General features: G+C 42.0%; 2 protein-coding genes across 8 annotated transcripts; one reads left to right on the top strand and one right to left on the bottom strand.

Moving 5' to 3' along the window:
- Nucleotides 1-151: 151 nt before the first annotated feature.
- On the top strand, nt 152-6,702 carry LOC125746328 (uncharacterized). 5 transcript variants are annotated; one of them, XM_049020207.1, is made up of 9 exons: nt 158-245; nt 720-800; nt 895-1,112; nt 1,501-1,758; nt 2,850-2,940; nt 3,050-3,101; nt 3,185-3,324; nt 3,642-3,710; nt 3,789-6,702. In XM_049020207.1, exons 1-9 carry the CDS (start codon nt 217-219, stop codon nt 3,796-3,798), a joined length of 948 nt encoding a protein of 315 aa, XP_048876164.1. In that variant the 5' UTR covers nt 158-216; the 3' UTR covers nt 3,799-6,702. The 5 variants fall into 5 exon arrangements, with proteins under 5 accessions (XP_048876167.1, XP_048876164.1, XP_048876163.1 ...); XM_049020210.1 differs by having other exon boundaries at nt 152-245; nt 720-1,112; nt 1,598-1,758; XM_049020206.1 differs by having other exon boundaries at nt 720-1,112.
- Nucleotides 3,329-14,331, bottom strand: LOC125746311 (histone-lysine N-methyltransferase PRDM9-like). Of its 3 annotated transcripts, none has more exons than XM_049020175.1 (10): nt 13,578-13,948; nt 12,420-12,537; nt 12,192-12,341; nt 9,726-9,857; nt 8,939-9,210; nt 8,656-8,723; nt 8,342-8,532; nt 7,298-8,254; nt 6,897-7,213; nt 3,330-3,643 (listed from the first exon to the last, which is right to left on the bottom strand). In XM_049020175.1, the coding sequence occupies exons 1-9, from the start codon at nt 13,593-13,595 to the stop codon at nt 6,930-6,932; spliced, it is 2,190 nt and encodes a 729-aa protein (XP_048876132.1). In that variant the 5' UTR covers nt 13,596-13,948; the 3' UTR covers nt 3,330-3,643; nt 6,897-6,929. The 3 variants fall into 3 exon arrangements, with proteins under 3 accessions (XP_048876131.1, XP_048876132.1, XP_048876133.1); XM_049020176.1 differs by having other exon boundaries at nt 6,897-7,089; nt 7,342-8,254; XM_049020174.1 differs by having other exon boundaries at nt 3,329-3,643; nt 6,897-8,254; nt 13,578-14,331.
- Between the last annotated feature and the right edge of the window lie 534 nt (nt 14,332-14,865).

The following is a 14,865-nucleotide window of genomic DNA, read 5'->3' as shown; positions in this document are numbered from 1 at the left end:
AATAATAAACAATCTATAAAAGTCGATGGATGTCCCTTCCTGCGGGTATCACGTTGTGGTAGTTGGGCAAAATAATGGATGGATTGCGAAAAGTGTGTTTTTCCTAATTTAACTTCTGCAAATCCTGACAGGGTAGTAAGTAACTTCCGATACCTTTGGCAGGCTACTCAAAGCAGAGACAACAGCGGAGATGGGAGCTGGAGACGCACTTTCCTTATGGGGATTGATACTAGTCATGCTACCTGGTGAGAACATCACTCACATTCTCTGGGTTACTGGTTAGCAATTAGCAGGAGTATCGGCTGGGATGGTTACACAATAGATGGTTACTGACACTGTTCACTGTATCAATCAGTTAAGTTATATAATGTAGCACAATTTCAAAGTCAAACATGTTGACAGACCACAGTGCTGCACATTGAAAGATCAAAGGTATTTATCAGCCACTTTGTTCCTGTACCTTCATCTAAATAACCAAAGTAAAAACGGGGATTAGATGAGAGAAGGTATCTGAGTAATGGGAAAAATCAGGATTCAGATTTAAATGAATTATTCATTTATTTATTAAAAACCTAGAGAATCATGTGATTTCAATAATACTGAAGTTTGGAACAGTGCATTTGTTTCAGTGTATAATTTCCTGTGAGTATGTCCAGTTCAGTTTAAGACTGTGAACTTCTCTAAATCTGTTACCATATAGGGATATTTCTGTTTTTTAGGAGTCTTGGGTCATATCTGGAATGTACAGTATCAAGATACTTCAGTCTGCACAGTGAGAGGTTCCACTGTGTTCATTTACTGTAAATATGATTACCCAGATGGATACACAATTAAGGAGACAATGTGGTGTCAGAAAGATATTGATTGTATTGACACATCATATGTCTGTCACAGTGAAAATTATAACCTAACTGAACCCAGACCAGGACAGAGTGAGAAAATGGAGGCCATCAGTCACAGGGCAGAATGTTTGGGCGGCAAAAAGAAAAACTGCACTTTAAAGATATCTAACACTAGGAAAACCGATGCTGGAGAGTACAGATTCAGGTTCAGAAGTAATGCACCTCGTGGACAATGGACTGGTCAATCGGGAGTGAAGCTATATGTTCATGGTGAGACTTTATTTCTGAATCATTTCTGTTTAGCTATTAGTTCATACAGTAAGTAACTACTGAATGTTTTGCATGCGCAGCCAAATAAATTCTCATTTTCTAATTATTTATGAACTACCTGTTAGAATATCTGCAAATTTAGAAAAATGTTAATTGTTGATCATAAGACTAGATATGCCCACCATTTCAGTTCAGCTACTTTTAGTGTTATAAAGACTTGCTGAACATTTCTGACATTCAGATAAAATGTTTAAAACACCATTTAGCTGAATACTGACACTATGTACTGTAATTACTGAAGTCAGAAATAATCAACCATGATAAGATATGAGTGTCACATACAGGTATTACTGTAATTGATGGTCTAATACATACTGACATATTTTAGAATTGAGGGTGGTGATGACATCATCTGGAGTAAATGGTACATTAAGAGAAGGAGACTCTGTGAATCTGACATGTGACACAGGGAACTGCTCTCACAGCCAATCAGAATTCACTTGGTTTAAGGACAAACAGCTGCTGTCAGACACACAGTCCACACTTCAGTTTGATCCTGTCTCCTATCATCACTTTGGAAAATACTCCTGTGCTTTGAAAGGACATACAGAGACTGTGTCTGACGCTTTCATACTAAATGCTCAATGTGAGTATGTCACTTGATTCTTTACCTACAACATTTGCAGTCTAACATCTACAGCTGATGTTTTAGAAGATTTTAATGTGTTGTATTTAGTCCAGGTAGCTGTTAATTTTGTGTGTTTGATACAAAACGTAAAAAACGTTTTCTTAATATTTAAATTTTTTATCAGTGTGTTATGTTCTGCACTTCAGGGCCACTTTAGGTCTCTTAAATTCACTCTGGAAATATCCTTGTACTTTTAAAAGGTTATAATGGCAGAAAAGATGGTTGTACACAACTGGCTAGACAAACATTTATTCCTTTTCCCCAGAATGTCCTGCACATCTGCAAAACTCAAATACCAAAACACAGACACTCCTCACATAATGGCCAAGTTCCATTCCTACGAGTAGGTCGTTAAGCGAATTGGTCGATAGTTGTGGAGCCACCCCTTACCAATATTTCAAGCACTGGTAGTGGGTCGACTAGGTGTCGACCATCTTTAGATATTTTAATGACACCTTCGCACCATTTATATCATTTTGCATATTTATAAGTGATGCAAGATGAGATGCTTGATGCTGAGATGCCACACTGCCTTTTCCACGACCAAAGTTCTCATACAGGGTACAATACCTACTTGTCAGAGAGCTCAAAAGTCAAGGTGGTCGGTCTGATCTGTACTCAGATTATCCAATATTATACTGCAAAGGGACAGTCTCTGTAAAATATAAGGTAATTGTTAATATATTGGGAACTCACTCCCACACTATTGCCAATTAAGCAAGACCAATGTGCCTGACTGAGAAGATACAAACTCAATGGACAATCTAAGACAGGAATCCAACCCACAACCCTGGAGGATCAAGGTGACGATGTCACACACTGGGACAATTTGCTACCCTCTCAATGGAGTTATTAAAAACAAAAATTTTGATTAAAGAATATTTATGACTCGTAATTTATCTACTCAAATTCTGAGGTATAAAAACTGTCCCACATTAAACTAGAACAGAAACCCCATTGGTGTGTGTAATTACATTGAATTAAACAGGATTTGATGAATTGCTGATACTAATTTTTTTAAAAGCACAATTTGATTCTTGTCTCTACAGATGACTCTCACATGACCACAACACTGGTTATAGTGGGGGTGGTATTGTTTGTTCTGGTTGTTGTTTTTCTGGTGGCCATTGTTGTGAAGAGGTAGGTTTTACCATCAGATACCGTTTCCTCTGTTTAAGACACAAAACTGAAGCAAAGAGAAAATGGCTGCATTCTGTTAACAAATTGGTTTAACTTGCCTGTCTCACAGGATGAAGGGCAGCCGGCTAAGGAAAGAGACATCGAGGACAGTGAAGACACAGGTTTAAATAACGCCTCTCAGTTCTAAAGTTTACGTTTATTGAGACGGCTTCACTGGAACCTCCGTCTGTTTTATTCTCTGAAGATTGCAGATGAGCACGTTCATGTTCCTGGCACAGAAAGCACACATCCCCCAAGCATGGCGCTGGGACTGGACACTTCTCCCCGGGAGGAAGGAGTCAGCTATGCTGCCCTTCATTTTGACACCAAGCCACCAGTGAAGCGGTATGATTGTCTGTGCTGTGAGCATGCCTTTTTCACTGCAGCACTCACTGCGTGATCTCGGCAGAGCTGGCTGGCACGGTGCTGCAGTGTATTTTCAACACGGAGCCTCTGGCTAAGCAGCTCTTAAAATGCTCCTCTCCATGTCTCTGTTCTCTGACGTAGCGCTTGAGCCATATATGCATCGATGTTATGCTGCAGGCTGCCCACTTTGTGGACTTGGGTCCAGGAAAGAGCCCCCAGACCCAACACTCAGGCCTTTTCCCACGCTTTTCCACCTCCCGGGGGTTTCCTATGCTGATCATACGTTTGTTGTTCAGGCCTGTGGAGACGGAGCAGACGCAGCAGGAGTCAGTGATTTACAGCTCGGTGCTCACTGCTACAAACAGGTCAGACACCCAACCGTCTCCTCACTCAAAGTATTTCCTCTTTTGCAAGTTTTTAAAGCATTACTGTTTGGTTTTTAGGGTGAAATGACCAAGAAGCACTGCAAGGCACACAGGAGGAGAAAAGCTGAAATCCATCTGGTCCTTCATATGCCCTTGTCCTGGTTGAGGATCAGTGATGCCAGGTTGACCAGGACCGGCCAAAACCTGAGAACAGAACCCCATGCCTTGTGAGCAACTCCAGATGTCCCATCCAGGAGATACCAGTCCTCCCAAAAGGCCCACGTCCCACCCAGAGTATCTGCCCGTATGCAGTGGAAGCCCATTTGAGCTTGTTTCTCTAGGTCTGGAGGAGAGGTAGCATCACTCTCAGATTCTTGAGAAACACCAAGGGTTAGCACTGTTGCCTCACACCGCTGAGACCCAGGTTCGAATCTCCGCCTGGGCCACATGTGTGTGGAGTTTGCATGTTCTCCCCATGTCGTCGTGGGGTTTTCTCTGGGTACTCTGGTTTCCCCCCACAGTCCAAAAACATGCTGAGGCTAATTGGAGTTACTAAATTGCCCGTAGGTGTGCATGCGTGAGTGAATGGTGTGTGAGTGTGCCCTGTGATGGGCTGGCCCCCCATCCTGGGTTGTTCCCTGCCTCGTGCCTGTTGCTTCCGGGATAGGCTCTGGACCTCCCGCGACCCAGTAGGATAAGCGGTTTGAAAAACGGATGGATGGATTGATGGATGGAAGTGCAACTCTCTAATTAGAAGTTCTTAAAGCTGGTATTTTTTATTTTTTTTACCTTGCAAAGAAATTGTCTTGTGCACACAAAGGTACTTTATACAGAGTATTAGAGTCTGCACACTTATGCAAGCTTGTTGTATGTTTCTTATTTTTTACATTTTTCCCCCTAACAGATGTTTGTCTTTCCTTTGAATTGTACAGGTTATAGGTAACATTAAACTAATAACTAATAAAGGTAGATCTTCAGGAGCAGCGTTGGTGGTCACTGCTTTAAAGTGTGACTGATTCCAAGGACATTTAATAAAGTTACACTTAAGCAATTACGTTTATACCAAAATTAAACATTTAAATTTTGAAAATCATTGTGCAAAAAAGGGAACATTAAATATCCCCCAGTATCACAAAAATCCAAGTCACTAAGTGACCTGTTATTGCGTAACACCACTTCCTCTAATGCAATATCCTGTAACTTTATAAAGTATGCCAGGAATCAGCAATACTTTAAACAATGGTCACCAACCATGCTCCTTTATTATTTACTTATATTATGTGCAATAAACGACCACTTAATGTTGTGCACTCTCCCTTAGTGAAAAGATTACACTATAATATACTTGAAATGCCGTATCTAATTTTAGAGTTATTAGCCCATGTGAGTGTGCCCTGTGAAGGGTTGGCACACCGGCATTGGTTGTCCTCTGCCTTGCGCCCATAGCCTCCGGGATAGGCTCCAGACCCCCTGCTACGTTGAACAGGATGCATTGTCCCCCGCAGTCAACTAATCACAGCACACTTTTTACCGTGTCTCCGTCTCATGTTGTTGCAGACTTATTGTAACTGTAATACATCCTTTGTGCTAAGAATGGACACTCGGAGCACCTGACTGTAAGTGAATGTGAAGCGCTCTTGCGACCATTCAAATATTAATTAGAATTCGCACATAAAGAAATCTGCTAAACCAAAAATATATGTACAGCTGAAATACTCTATTAACAAGACAAAACACAACTTGTGAAATGGATCGCATCGCAAAAATGATCGGTGTCCATCGCTGTGTTCTGGGCATTAAGAACCTGTGATTAAAATCCACCCGGTCTTCTTTTGATGAAACACATTAAACAATATCGAATATGATGCTAACTATCGCGGTGTAACAAGAATATTTTTGTAAGGCTTTTCAAGACTGAAGTAGACTTTTCATGAGCTGTACTCGCCACTGTGCTCAATGCCCTAATGATCTAGTACGTAAAATACAATATCTTCTGCGCTCATCATACTATATTGTGCGAATAACATAATTATCTTGGGTGACCAAGTGAATTATTGTGTGCGCACAAGTTTAAATTTATTGTTCGCTCAAGATATTACATTGTGCACCCAAAATAAAAATATATATAATTGTTTATGGTACTTCGCTGTCTAGGGACAAAACACAAACCTTCCTGCAGAACCGGTGTCTTGTACTACGAAGCGGGATTACTGGCTTGGCGGGGCAACTTGTCTGATTTAAGGTACCACCGTTTAAATGGACTTCATATTAGCTCACTTACATTTTGCCCAGACTACCTTAAATCCGACAAGTTACCCCGATAAGCCAGTAACCCCGCTTCGTAATACAGGCCACAGCAGGAACCGTATTTCTATTCCGGTTTACACAAGGGTGAGGTCAAACTACGCGCCCGTAAATATTGAAGCGTCTTAGATGTCATCGGCACATTTATGCATGTAAATAATAATACCAATTGTTTTTTGAGTCCTTTGACCAGAGATAACTGCCATTGTGCGCCATGTTTTATCGACGCTCTGCACTAGCCAGTTAATGACTATGGATGTAGCCGCAAACGACACCTGCTTCTGGGAGGCGAATGGCCCGATTGCTTCTATGCCTTTATACTGAGCGAGGAGAAAGACTAGTGGCAACATTACGCAATCCTCACGGAAACATAGCACGCAACTGAATTTTATCAATAACAGTAACAGCAGATAAAATTTCCACATTTAGCGAGAGAAAAATGATTATAGGTGAATATGAAAGATCAATCACATTAGTGGGTAATCCATGCTACTGTTAAGCAAGCACCCGAGTGGTGATTTCCGCAAAACATCTATTTGTTTCGTATCTGCATCAAAACATTTACGCGTTAAATATATATGGTAAATCAAAAATATTTTAAGCAATACTGTCTTCAAATCATGAATGAGCAAACCTTTTAATGTCGGGGTAAAAAAATAAACCTTGAATAAAAAAATGCTTAAATCCATTTAGTCAAATTTCATTTCAAGTGTAATTGTTCAGCTTTCTAATTTAGTGTAGCTGAAGATGTCCTAAAATATTGTAAATTATTACACATTATCTCTGAATCTTTAATTAAACAAAAACATGAACATGACTGAAACCACCCCCCCCCCCCCAACTTAAAGACAAAAATACAATAAATTATTTAAGAACACCTACTTATTTGACTGACTGTTATGATGAATTATGAACTCAATGAGTCCTCTGGTGTCTCTTTAGGTGTCCTAACCGACTGAAGCTCTTCCCACACTGGGAGCACTGGTAGGCCCTCTCCCCTGTGTGAATACGCTGGTGTCTCTTTAGGTGTCCTAACCGACTGAAGCTCTTCCCACACTCGGAGCACTGGTAGGGCCTCTCCCCTGTGTGAATACGCTGGTGTCTCTTTAGGTGTCCTAACCGACTGAAGCTCTTCCCACACTGGGAGCACTGGTAGGCCCTCTCCCCTGTGTGAATACGCTGGTGTGTCTTTAGTTCGCCTGCTTCACTGAAGCTCTTCCCACACTGGGAGCACTGGTAGGGCCTCTCCCCTGTGTGAATACGCTGGTGTCTCTTTAGGTCACCTGCTTGACTGAAGCTCTTCCCACACTGGGAGCACTGGTAGGGCCTCTCCCCTGTGTGAATCTGCTGGTGTCTCTTTAGGTTTCCTAACCGACTGAAGCTCTTCCCACACTGAGTGCACTGGTAGGGCCTCTCCCCTGTGTGAATACGCTGGTGTCTCTTTAGGTCACCTGCTTGACTGAAGCTCTTCCCACACTGGGAGCACTGGTAGGCCCTCTCCCCTGTGTGAATACGCTGGTGTGTCTTTAGTTCGCCTGCTTCACTGAAGCTCTTCCCACACTGGGAGCACTGGTAGGGCCTCTCCCCTGTGTGAATCTGCTGGTGTGTCTTTAGGTTTCCTAACTGACTGAAGCTCTTCCCACACTGAGTGCACTGGTAGGGCCTCTCCCCTGTGTGAATACGCTGGTGTATCTTTAGGGATCCTAACCGACTGAAGCTCTTCCCACACTGAGTGCACTGGTAGGGCCTCTCCCCTGTGTGAATACGCTGGTGTATCTTTAGGGATCCTAACCGACTGAAGCTCTTCCCACACTGGGAGCACTGGTAGGGCCTCTCCCCTGTGTGAATCTGCTGGTGTGTCTTTAGGTGTCCTAACCGACTGAAGCTCTTCCCACACTGTGAGCATTGGTAGGGCCTCTGCCCTGTGTGAATACGCTGGTGTATTTTACAAATGCTCTTTATATTTAGAATCTTTTCTGCCTGGGATTCCTGTTGTGCTGTTGAAGCATCTGAACCTGCTTCTTCCAGGGTACCAAGTGTGTTGGTACTGGGTTGAGCAGCACTGGGGCCAATAGAAGTTGTGAAATGCTGGCTTGTGTTGAGAGATCCAGCCGTCAGCTGTCTGACATACTCCTCAGGGTGAGACCGTTTGATGTGTCTCTGCAGGTAAACCTCCGCTGTGAAGGAGAAGGGACACTGAGCACATGGGAATCCTTGAGAGGATTCCACCGCTCTCCTTGCTGGGGACAAGATAGAGACAAGTCAGTCAGTACTGAGATGGGACAGGGTTAACAGAAATAAGAAAAAAGCATGCGAAACACAGATACCTTCTGAAGAGCACTTGTTACTCCACAAGCAGTCAAAGGTCATGCCCAGGTCCTTGGCATAATCTTCCCCATACCACACCAGGAGCTCCTGCCCGGGGGCAATGAGCTTGCAGCAGCGATATAAGATGTTCCCTTTGTGCTGGAAGGCCACCAGGTTCTGCTCCTCCTCATCACGGGCACAGTTCACATACCTGACACACAGCCAGAATGAGTGTGTGCATCAGATAGAGAGGCAGACATGACCAGAATACATACCATATGTATGTATGTATTACTGCAACACGGACACACGCTCAGTAATGCTGTCATCTCACCTCATCCAGTTGGAGTGTGTTTCTCTCCTGGCGTCAATGTATGTCTCACACTGTTTGCCCTTGTAAACCTGAAACCACAGGCCTGTGAGTTATAGACATCACCCCACTCGAGTTATGCCAGTAAAGAACTTTCAATTGATCAGTCAGATGCCTGACTATATTCCTTCAGATGTACAAAAGGCTAATGCGACCTGTGTTCCCAAGGCTGTAAAGTAATAAGACAACATGAATTTCTCATTAGGTTATATATACACCTTCCTCACTGATGCATGCTAAGTCTCACCACCCAGGAGTAGCCGCTGTCAATGGCCTGCTCTTTGTCCATGACTTCTCCTTCATAGGGACCATAATGCACTCCTCTGGGCACAGTCTGGCCCTGGCTGAACACCCCTTGGCCTGCTCCAGGGATGCTGGATGTCTGAACCTCTAAACCAGGGGGTAGGGTAAGGAGGGCCCTGCCAGGGATCCCCATGACTGCAGGAGAGTCAGAGATGAAGACAGGAGGTCCATGGACCTCACACTGCTCAGTGAAGAAGGACTGGCAATCCTCACAATCTGATGAAGAAAAAAACAGGAACAAGGATTATACACAGTAACAAAACCCATTTCATGTCTACAAAGTACAAATCCAGACCAAGATTTTGCTTCAACCAACCAGCTGTATGAAGAGTCACATTCACAAAGTACTCAGTTCATGGATTGAAACAAAATTTTGGTCAGCAGAGGAAGTCTGGAAATACCAGTATTTATATGATTCCTCACTACGGGGTTATAATAACTCACAGATAGCTGTAAGCTAAAAAACATGTTCAAAACTGTGATGTCATTTGCCTGTTTATGTCCTTGCATGCTATGAGTACCCATTAGTCTGTCATTTTCAATGTAACTTCCATATCACACTTCATGAACCCACAGGTTTGTTTTACAGTGCTACCCCAGGCCTGGCGTTAAAATACATGGTTGCGGGGCTTGTTGGCACCATCTGGAAAGACAGGATAGTCCGACGTGCCTGCAGTAAGTATAAACCAACCTTTGTGAAGGGGTATTTCCTTCAGCCATAAACCACTCACAGAGGTAATCATCATCTCTAAGCTCCTCTCCCTCAGTGTAGAGTATCTTCGGTGTGTTGCGCAGGTTACGACCACGTCTATAGCCGGTCACGTTCACAGTCTGCTGCTCACAATGCAAGCTCTCTGACATACCTGAAGTGCACAGAGTAACACAACACTGTTGGTTTGAAAAGGGACATAGAAGTACTAGGCATGTAACAATGAATTGACGATTTAAACCAGCTGATGTGGAAAATGAATTGCCACTTTAAGAAAACTTCACAGTATTTTACTTAACAGAAAAACTGATGTAATATTACATTTCATTTTTCACAACATCAGTTCGATGTCAGATGTCACTGCGTATTCACATCGACGTCGTACGTTTTTGGTTTTGACCGAACGTGAGACGGCGAGCAAATTTGAAAATGAGGACACACCCCTCCCCGATTTTAAATCGCCAGTGTGGCAGTAATCACAAATGAAAACGGCAAGAAAAGCACCTAAAAGACAAAAACTGTGTGCAAACATTGTAAAAGACTGATAATATACACAAATAGCGCAACGAACATGCTTCAGCATGTCCACCGGCACCGCAGTGAGCTCAATTCACCACCGCCAGAGCAAAGATTATTAAAAGGGCAAACCACGCTAAAGAGCTGCACATGCAGGCCTTTATTTGGTAATGATTTATATTAAGTGCACCTTCATAATGCATTCATTATGCATTTATAGAACATTCAGTGCACTTTCATAATGCATTCAAAAGCAGCATGCAAGTACACTTTAACATCCTAATAACTCTTAACAGCTTTAATATACATTAATAACAAGCATTACATGATTATACAATTATGTTTGTTATTATATAATTTTGTTATTAATGTATATTACAGCTGTTAAGGGATGTTAGGATGTAAAGGTATACATGCATGACGTTTATGAATGATTTCTGAATGCTTGATGAATACATTATCAAGGTGTACTGAGCGTTTTATGAACTTCTTTTGGCGTGGCATACACGTTGCTTTTCAGATTAACACTTAAAAAATAACCAACCACTTTAGAGTGTACAAGTGACATTGGCAAAGAGTCCCACTGGCACTCCATTTTAACTTGTGGGGGTTATTTGTGGTCCTTTCACCCATACATATCAGGTATTACTGACCCTTTATTTTAACCTCTCTGACACCCTGCTGAGAAGGTTTTTGGTAGAGATGCTCTGATTGAATTGGCCAGCTATCGGTATAGGCCAATATAGCAACAGTAGGCCATTGATCGTTAAAAATGAGCCTGCATTTACCACTGATAATTCCCATTAAAATAATGATCCATACTTTATCCATTAATTTAAAGAACATAAATAGTTATTTAGAAAGTGTACCAGTAACTGAATGCAATTAATGTTAGAAATATTTAAGTTGAATACTGTTATAAAATACTCAGATTTTTTCCAAATTTTGGAATGTCATTTATTTATTTTATTTATTTGGGTGGGGCGTCCCTTTCAACTTATTTAAGTAGAACCCTGCCAAAACAATTGGTATATCTAAGTTTTCTAAATAGGTTAATGGTATCAACCAGCAATGTCCTTATCGGTGTATAACTAATTTTCAGTTGATGCTATGGTCAGTTTTATTGCTGGAAAATGTAAGCTTACAACAAAATCAAAATGATACCGTATGCCTGTTAAGCAGTGTTACAGTGCACAGCCAGAAACAGCCTGCATTGAGCAAACAGACCCTCCTTCCCCACCCTGTGACATGTGACTCTGATCCCACAGCAGGGGTTCTGCTCTGACTGGACCATCCAAATGGAAACTCCTGGATGCTGAAGACACAAAGGAGCCTTTCTGGCAGACTGCACCACCTTAGGGCATTTTCACAACGCTCATACAGTACAGGCCAAAAGTTTGGACACACCTTCTCATTCAATGTGTTGTTTTTATTTTCATGACCATTGGTAGATTCTCACTGAAGGCATCAAAACTATGAATGAACACATGTGGAGTTATGTACTTAACAAAAAAAGGTGACATAACTGAAAACATATTTTATATTCTAGTTTCTTCAAAATAGCCACCCTTTGCTCTGATTACTGCTTTGCACACTTGCTAAACACCTCTGGGAACTCCTTCAAGACTGTTGGAAAACCATTTCAGGTGACTACCTCTTGAAGCTCATCGAGAGAATGCCAAGAGTGTGCAAAGCAGTAATCAGAAACTAGAATACAAAATGTTTTCAGTTCTGTCACATTTTTTTGTTAAGTACATAACTCCACATGTGTTCATTCATAGTTTTGATGTCTTCAGTGAGAATCTACCAATGTAAATGGTCATGAAAATAAAGACACCACATTGAATGAGAAGGTGTGTCCAAACTTTTGGGCTGTACTGTATTTACTGATCGAGGCACCCCTATGCTCTAATGATGTTGATGAGTGCCTGGCACTTTGTGAGAAAGTATGACCTGTCATTGGCTGTTTCACCTCGTCTTTCTGTGTTGCTCGGAACCCTTCTCAGAAGGTGGGGAGTCCACTCCTCCTCCGAATCACTGCGTTTATCATCGCCTGGCCCCTCTGCTGTAATCCTCCTGGATCGGCCTCTTCTCATGAATGCTGGTGTAGTGGAGTTTAGCCCTACAGAAAACGGGGACAGTTGAGGATTGTCACGCTCTTGTTATTTGTGTGACCCCAACACCGATGCACAAAATCTACCGATGGCCAACATGGCCTGGTGGTTCCTCTTCATGTTCCTGTAGCGCAACTTTTCCCATCTCTGAAGCCGCACCCATTCAAGCTTGGAGAAATGGGCCTGGATTTCTGTGTAATCCTCCTGTGTGGGGACAGAAGCCTCCATAATGCCACTTCATGCTTGACAGGGCAGGTACACTGACACTGAAAAGCCACAGCATTCGCTGGCCAAGTTAGTAATAACTAGCGATGTTACATTCAAAACCAAGGTTCAAATGCATGTATTAAGTACGAAAGGGTGTTTCCACTGAAGGCTGATTTCACAGTTTGTATTATTCCCAGAAAATCTTGGGATCCATGGCAAACAAGGCCTCACTTCCTACACCTGACTGATTTGTTTTGATTTTTGAACTACCAATACAAAGGAGTGAAGCCATGTGCTTTTTGTTGGTTGGTTAGAAGATTTTGAGTGTCGGGTCAAAGAAGTCGCTAGTGAGTGCTGAAATTTTTGAGTTTTTGGTTGGAAAGCTTATTAAGGTAGGATAAACTTTATTCATCAAAGGGGAAAATTCTTAAAGGGGGACAATATTTTGTTCTTTTTTCATGTTGTCCTTACTTTTTTATCTAAAACATAAAACCAAGAAAAAAAACAACATTCTCCTTTAATGCATGCAGAATTTTCATACCCAAATGTTAAAACTATATGAGCAAAGATTTTGTTTGAGACCTATAATATCCCTGTTTGCAAACAATACAAGAGTTTAGGTCATGACGTTGCACAGAATCCCAGAATTCACACCTAAAAGCAAAACATTCAGGTAAAAAAAGCAGCCAGACAGGGGAAAATGGTTAATTATTTTTTTCACGTCTATATGTAGCCTAGACAATGAAACTACAGTGAAATGTAGCAGTTATGTAATTTTGTTGGTATGTCAGTATGACTATCAGCAGGTCTTAACTATTATTTTTGCCGATTACCGCACGCGCCACTGCGAGGCATGAGCCGCGCGACCGCTCTAACCTGTTAACATGGGCGCCGAAATAAAAACCAATTTTTTCCGCGGCCGCGACTCACACGCCATGCGTCTAGTTCCGGGTTTGACATGTGTGTCTCACGTAGGTAATGTGGCTTTTTTAAACCTGTTAACATGGTCGCATGTACCTGTTTTCTAGCTGCCTTACCTCGTCAGAGGAACTCATGTCCAAAGCCCTTTCCTTCCTGTACTCGCTACCAAGCCCCCGTTCCTACATGTAATATGTAATGAAATATGTTACATATACTATAAAGTCTTCCATAACTAAAGGACAGCCCGCAGAATTGAATACTCTCTAGGTAAATTGGCAGTCTCAGCGATTAAACCCCCAAAACGTCTTACTATCTTAATGCCTGTAACAGGAAAATTCCTCCCCTCGCACAGTATTTCACTGCATCAGCCGTGATTAAACCGAGGACTGTAACGTCGCATAAAAACCACTGCCCGCTGCCGCCTGAGGGAATAATAAAGTCGCTTCCCGCCAATTCGCTCACCTCAAGCGCCGCGTCCTGATTGGAGGACAGCAAATGAGCCCGCCCGCGAGACTTGATGACCCTGGAGGCCGCTAACAACCTCTGAGTTACAAATGAAATAAATTTACATGTGCAAACATGCGGAAGTTATTTTAATCAATACATTAAAACATATTAGTGATGTTGCGGTAATCACTTAATGACTAATAATCATGTAGTTTTATACAAATTCGACGGATGTCCTGAGGACACAATATACTTCACTCAGGGTACTGACTTAATTAACGCAGAGCGCATGAGGGTGAAGTTGGCTAATAGGGGGTGCTGTTTCGACAGAATCCGGTAGAGGGCACCGTGTATGCAAAATCCAAGGCTCCAAGAATGTTTTCAACTTTTCATTTTGCTAAGAAAATGGTAATAGTTATAATGTTTTTTTTTATTAATTAAATTCGGAATCTGAGTTGTATGCTGTGTTTGATTCATTATTATTATTATTTTATTATTATGATTAGATATTTCACTGTACATATTTCATTATTGCTACTCGTTCATTAAGATTTAGTATACAAACACTGCTTTTTCTATGCAGATTAAAGGCTTCGTATTCATAGTTTCTCCACAGGGGAAGTGTGTTTGCCAATTACGCAAGTGTGATTGCGGCAGCACATGCTGTGCAGCTTATGATAAAGACATTTTATAAATACAAAATAATGTATTGCAGCATCGGCGGGGCGCATGTCCTAGTATGCCCCGCGTGCAGTTATAAATAGCCCTTGTTGTATTGTTGTTGTTAATGTTTATGGTTGCATTTCCCTATTGTCGCGCATGTGTTTGCCATGTCATGTGTGTTCCCGGTCCGATCCTCGCGTGTATTTAGTTTGTGTAAACCTCCCACGTTGTGTGCATCTTGCAGGTCGGCGTCTGACGACCTTGTGTTTCCCGTCGGTGTATTAGTTTGGGTGC

The sequence above is a fragment of the Brienomyrus brachyistius genome, chromosome 7 (genome assembly GCF_023856365.1).
Source record: "Brienomyrus brachyistius isolate T26 chromosome 7, BBRACH_0.4, whole genome shotgun sequence".
Lineage (NCBI taxonomy): Eukaryota > Metazoa > Chordata > Actinopteri > Osteoglossiformes > Mormyridae > Brienomyrus > Brienomyrus brachyistius.
The sequence above is the reverse complement of the archived record's forward strand: the minus strand, read 5'-3'. Positions and strand labels throughout refer to the sequence as shown.

Coding starts and splice junctions, on each gene's coding strand:
- LOC125746311 (XM_049020174.1), bottom strand. Junction 8,724..8,938: donor ACAGCGGCTACTCCTGGGTG/GTGAGACTTAGC, acceptor CTGTGGTTTCAG/GTTTACAAGGGCAAACAGTG. Junction 8,533..8,655: donor ACACACTCCAACTGGATGAG/GTGAGATGACAG, acceptor GCTGTGTGTCAG/GTATGTGAACTGTGCCCGTG.
- LOC125746328 (XM_049020206.1), top strand. CDS start 191: ATGGGAGCTGGAGACGCACTTTCCTTATGGGGATTGATACTAGTCATG. Junction 1,113..1,500: donor AGTGAAGCTATATGTTCATG/GTGAGACTTTAT, acceptor GACATATTTTAG/AATTGAGGGTGGTGATGACA. Junction 3,102..3,184: donor CGAGGACAGTGAAGACACAG/GTTTAAATAACG, acceptor TATTCTCTGAAG/ATTGCAGATGAGCACGTTCA.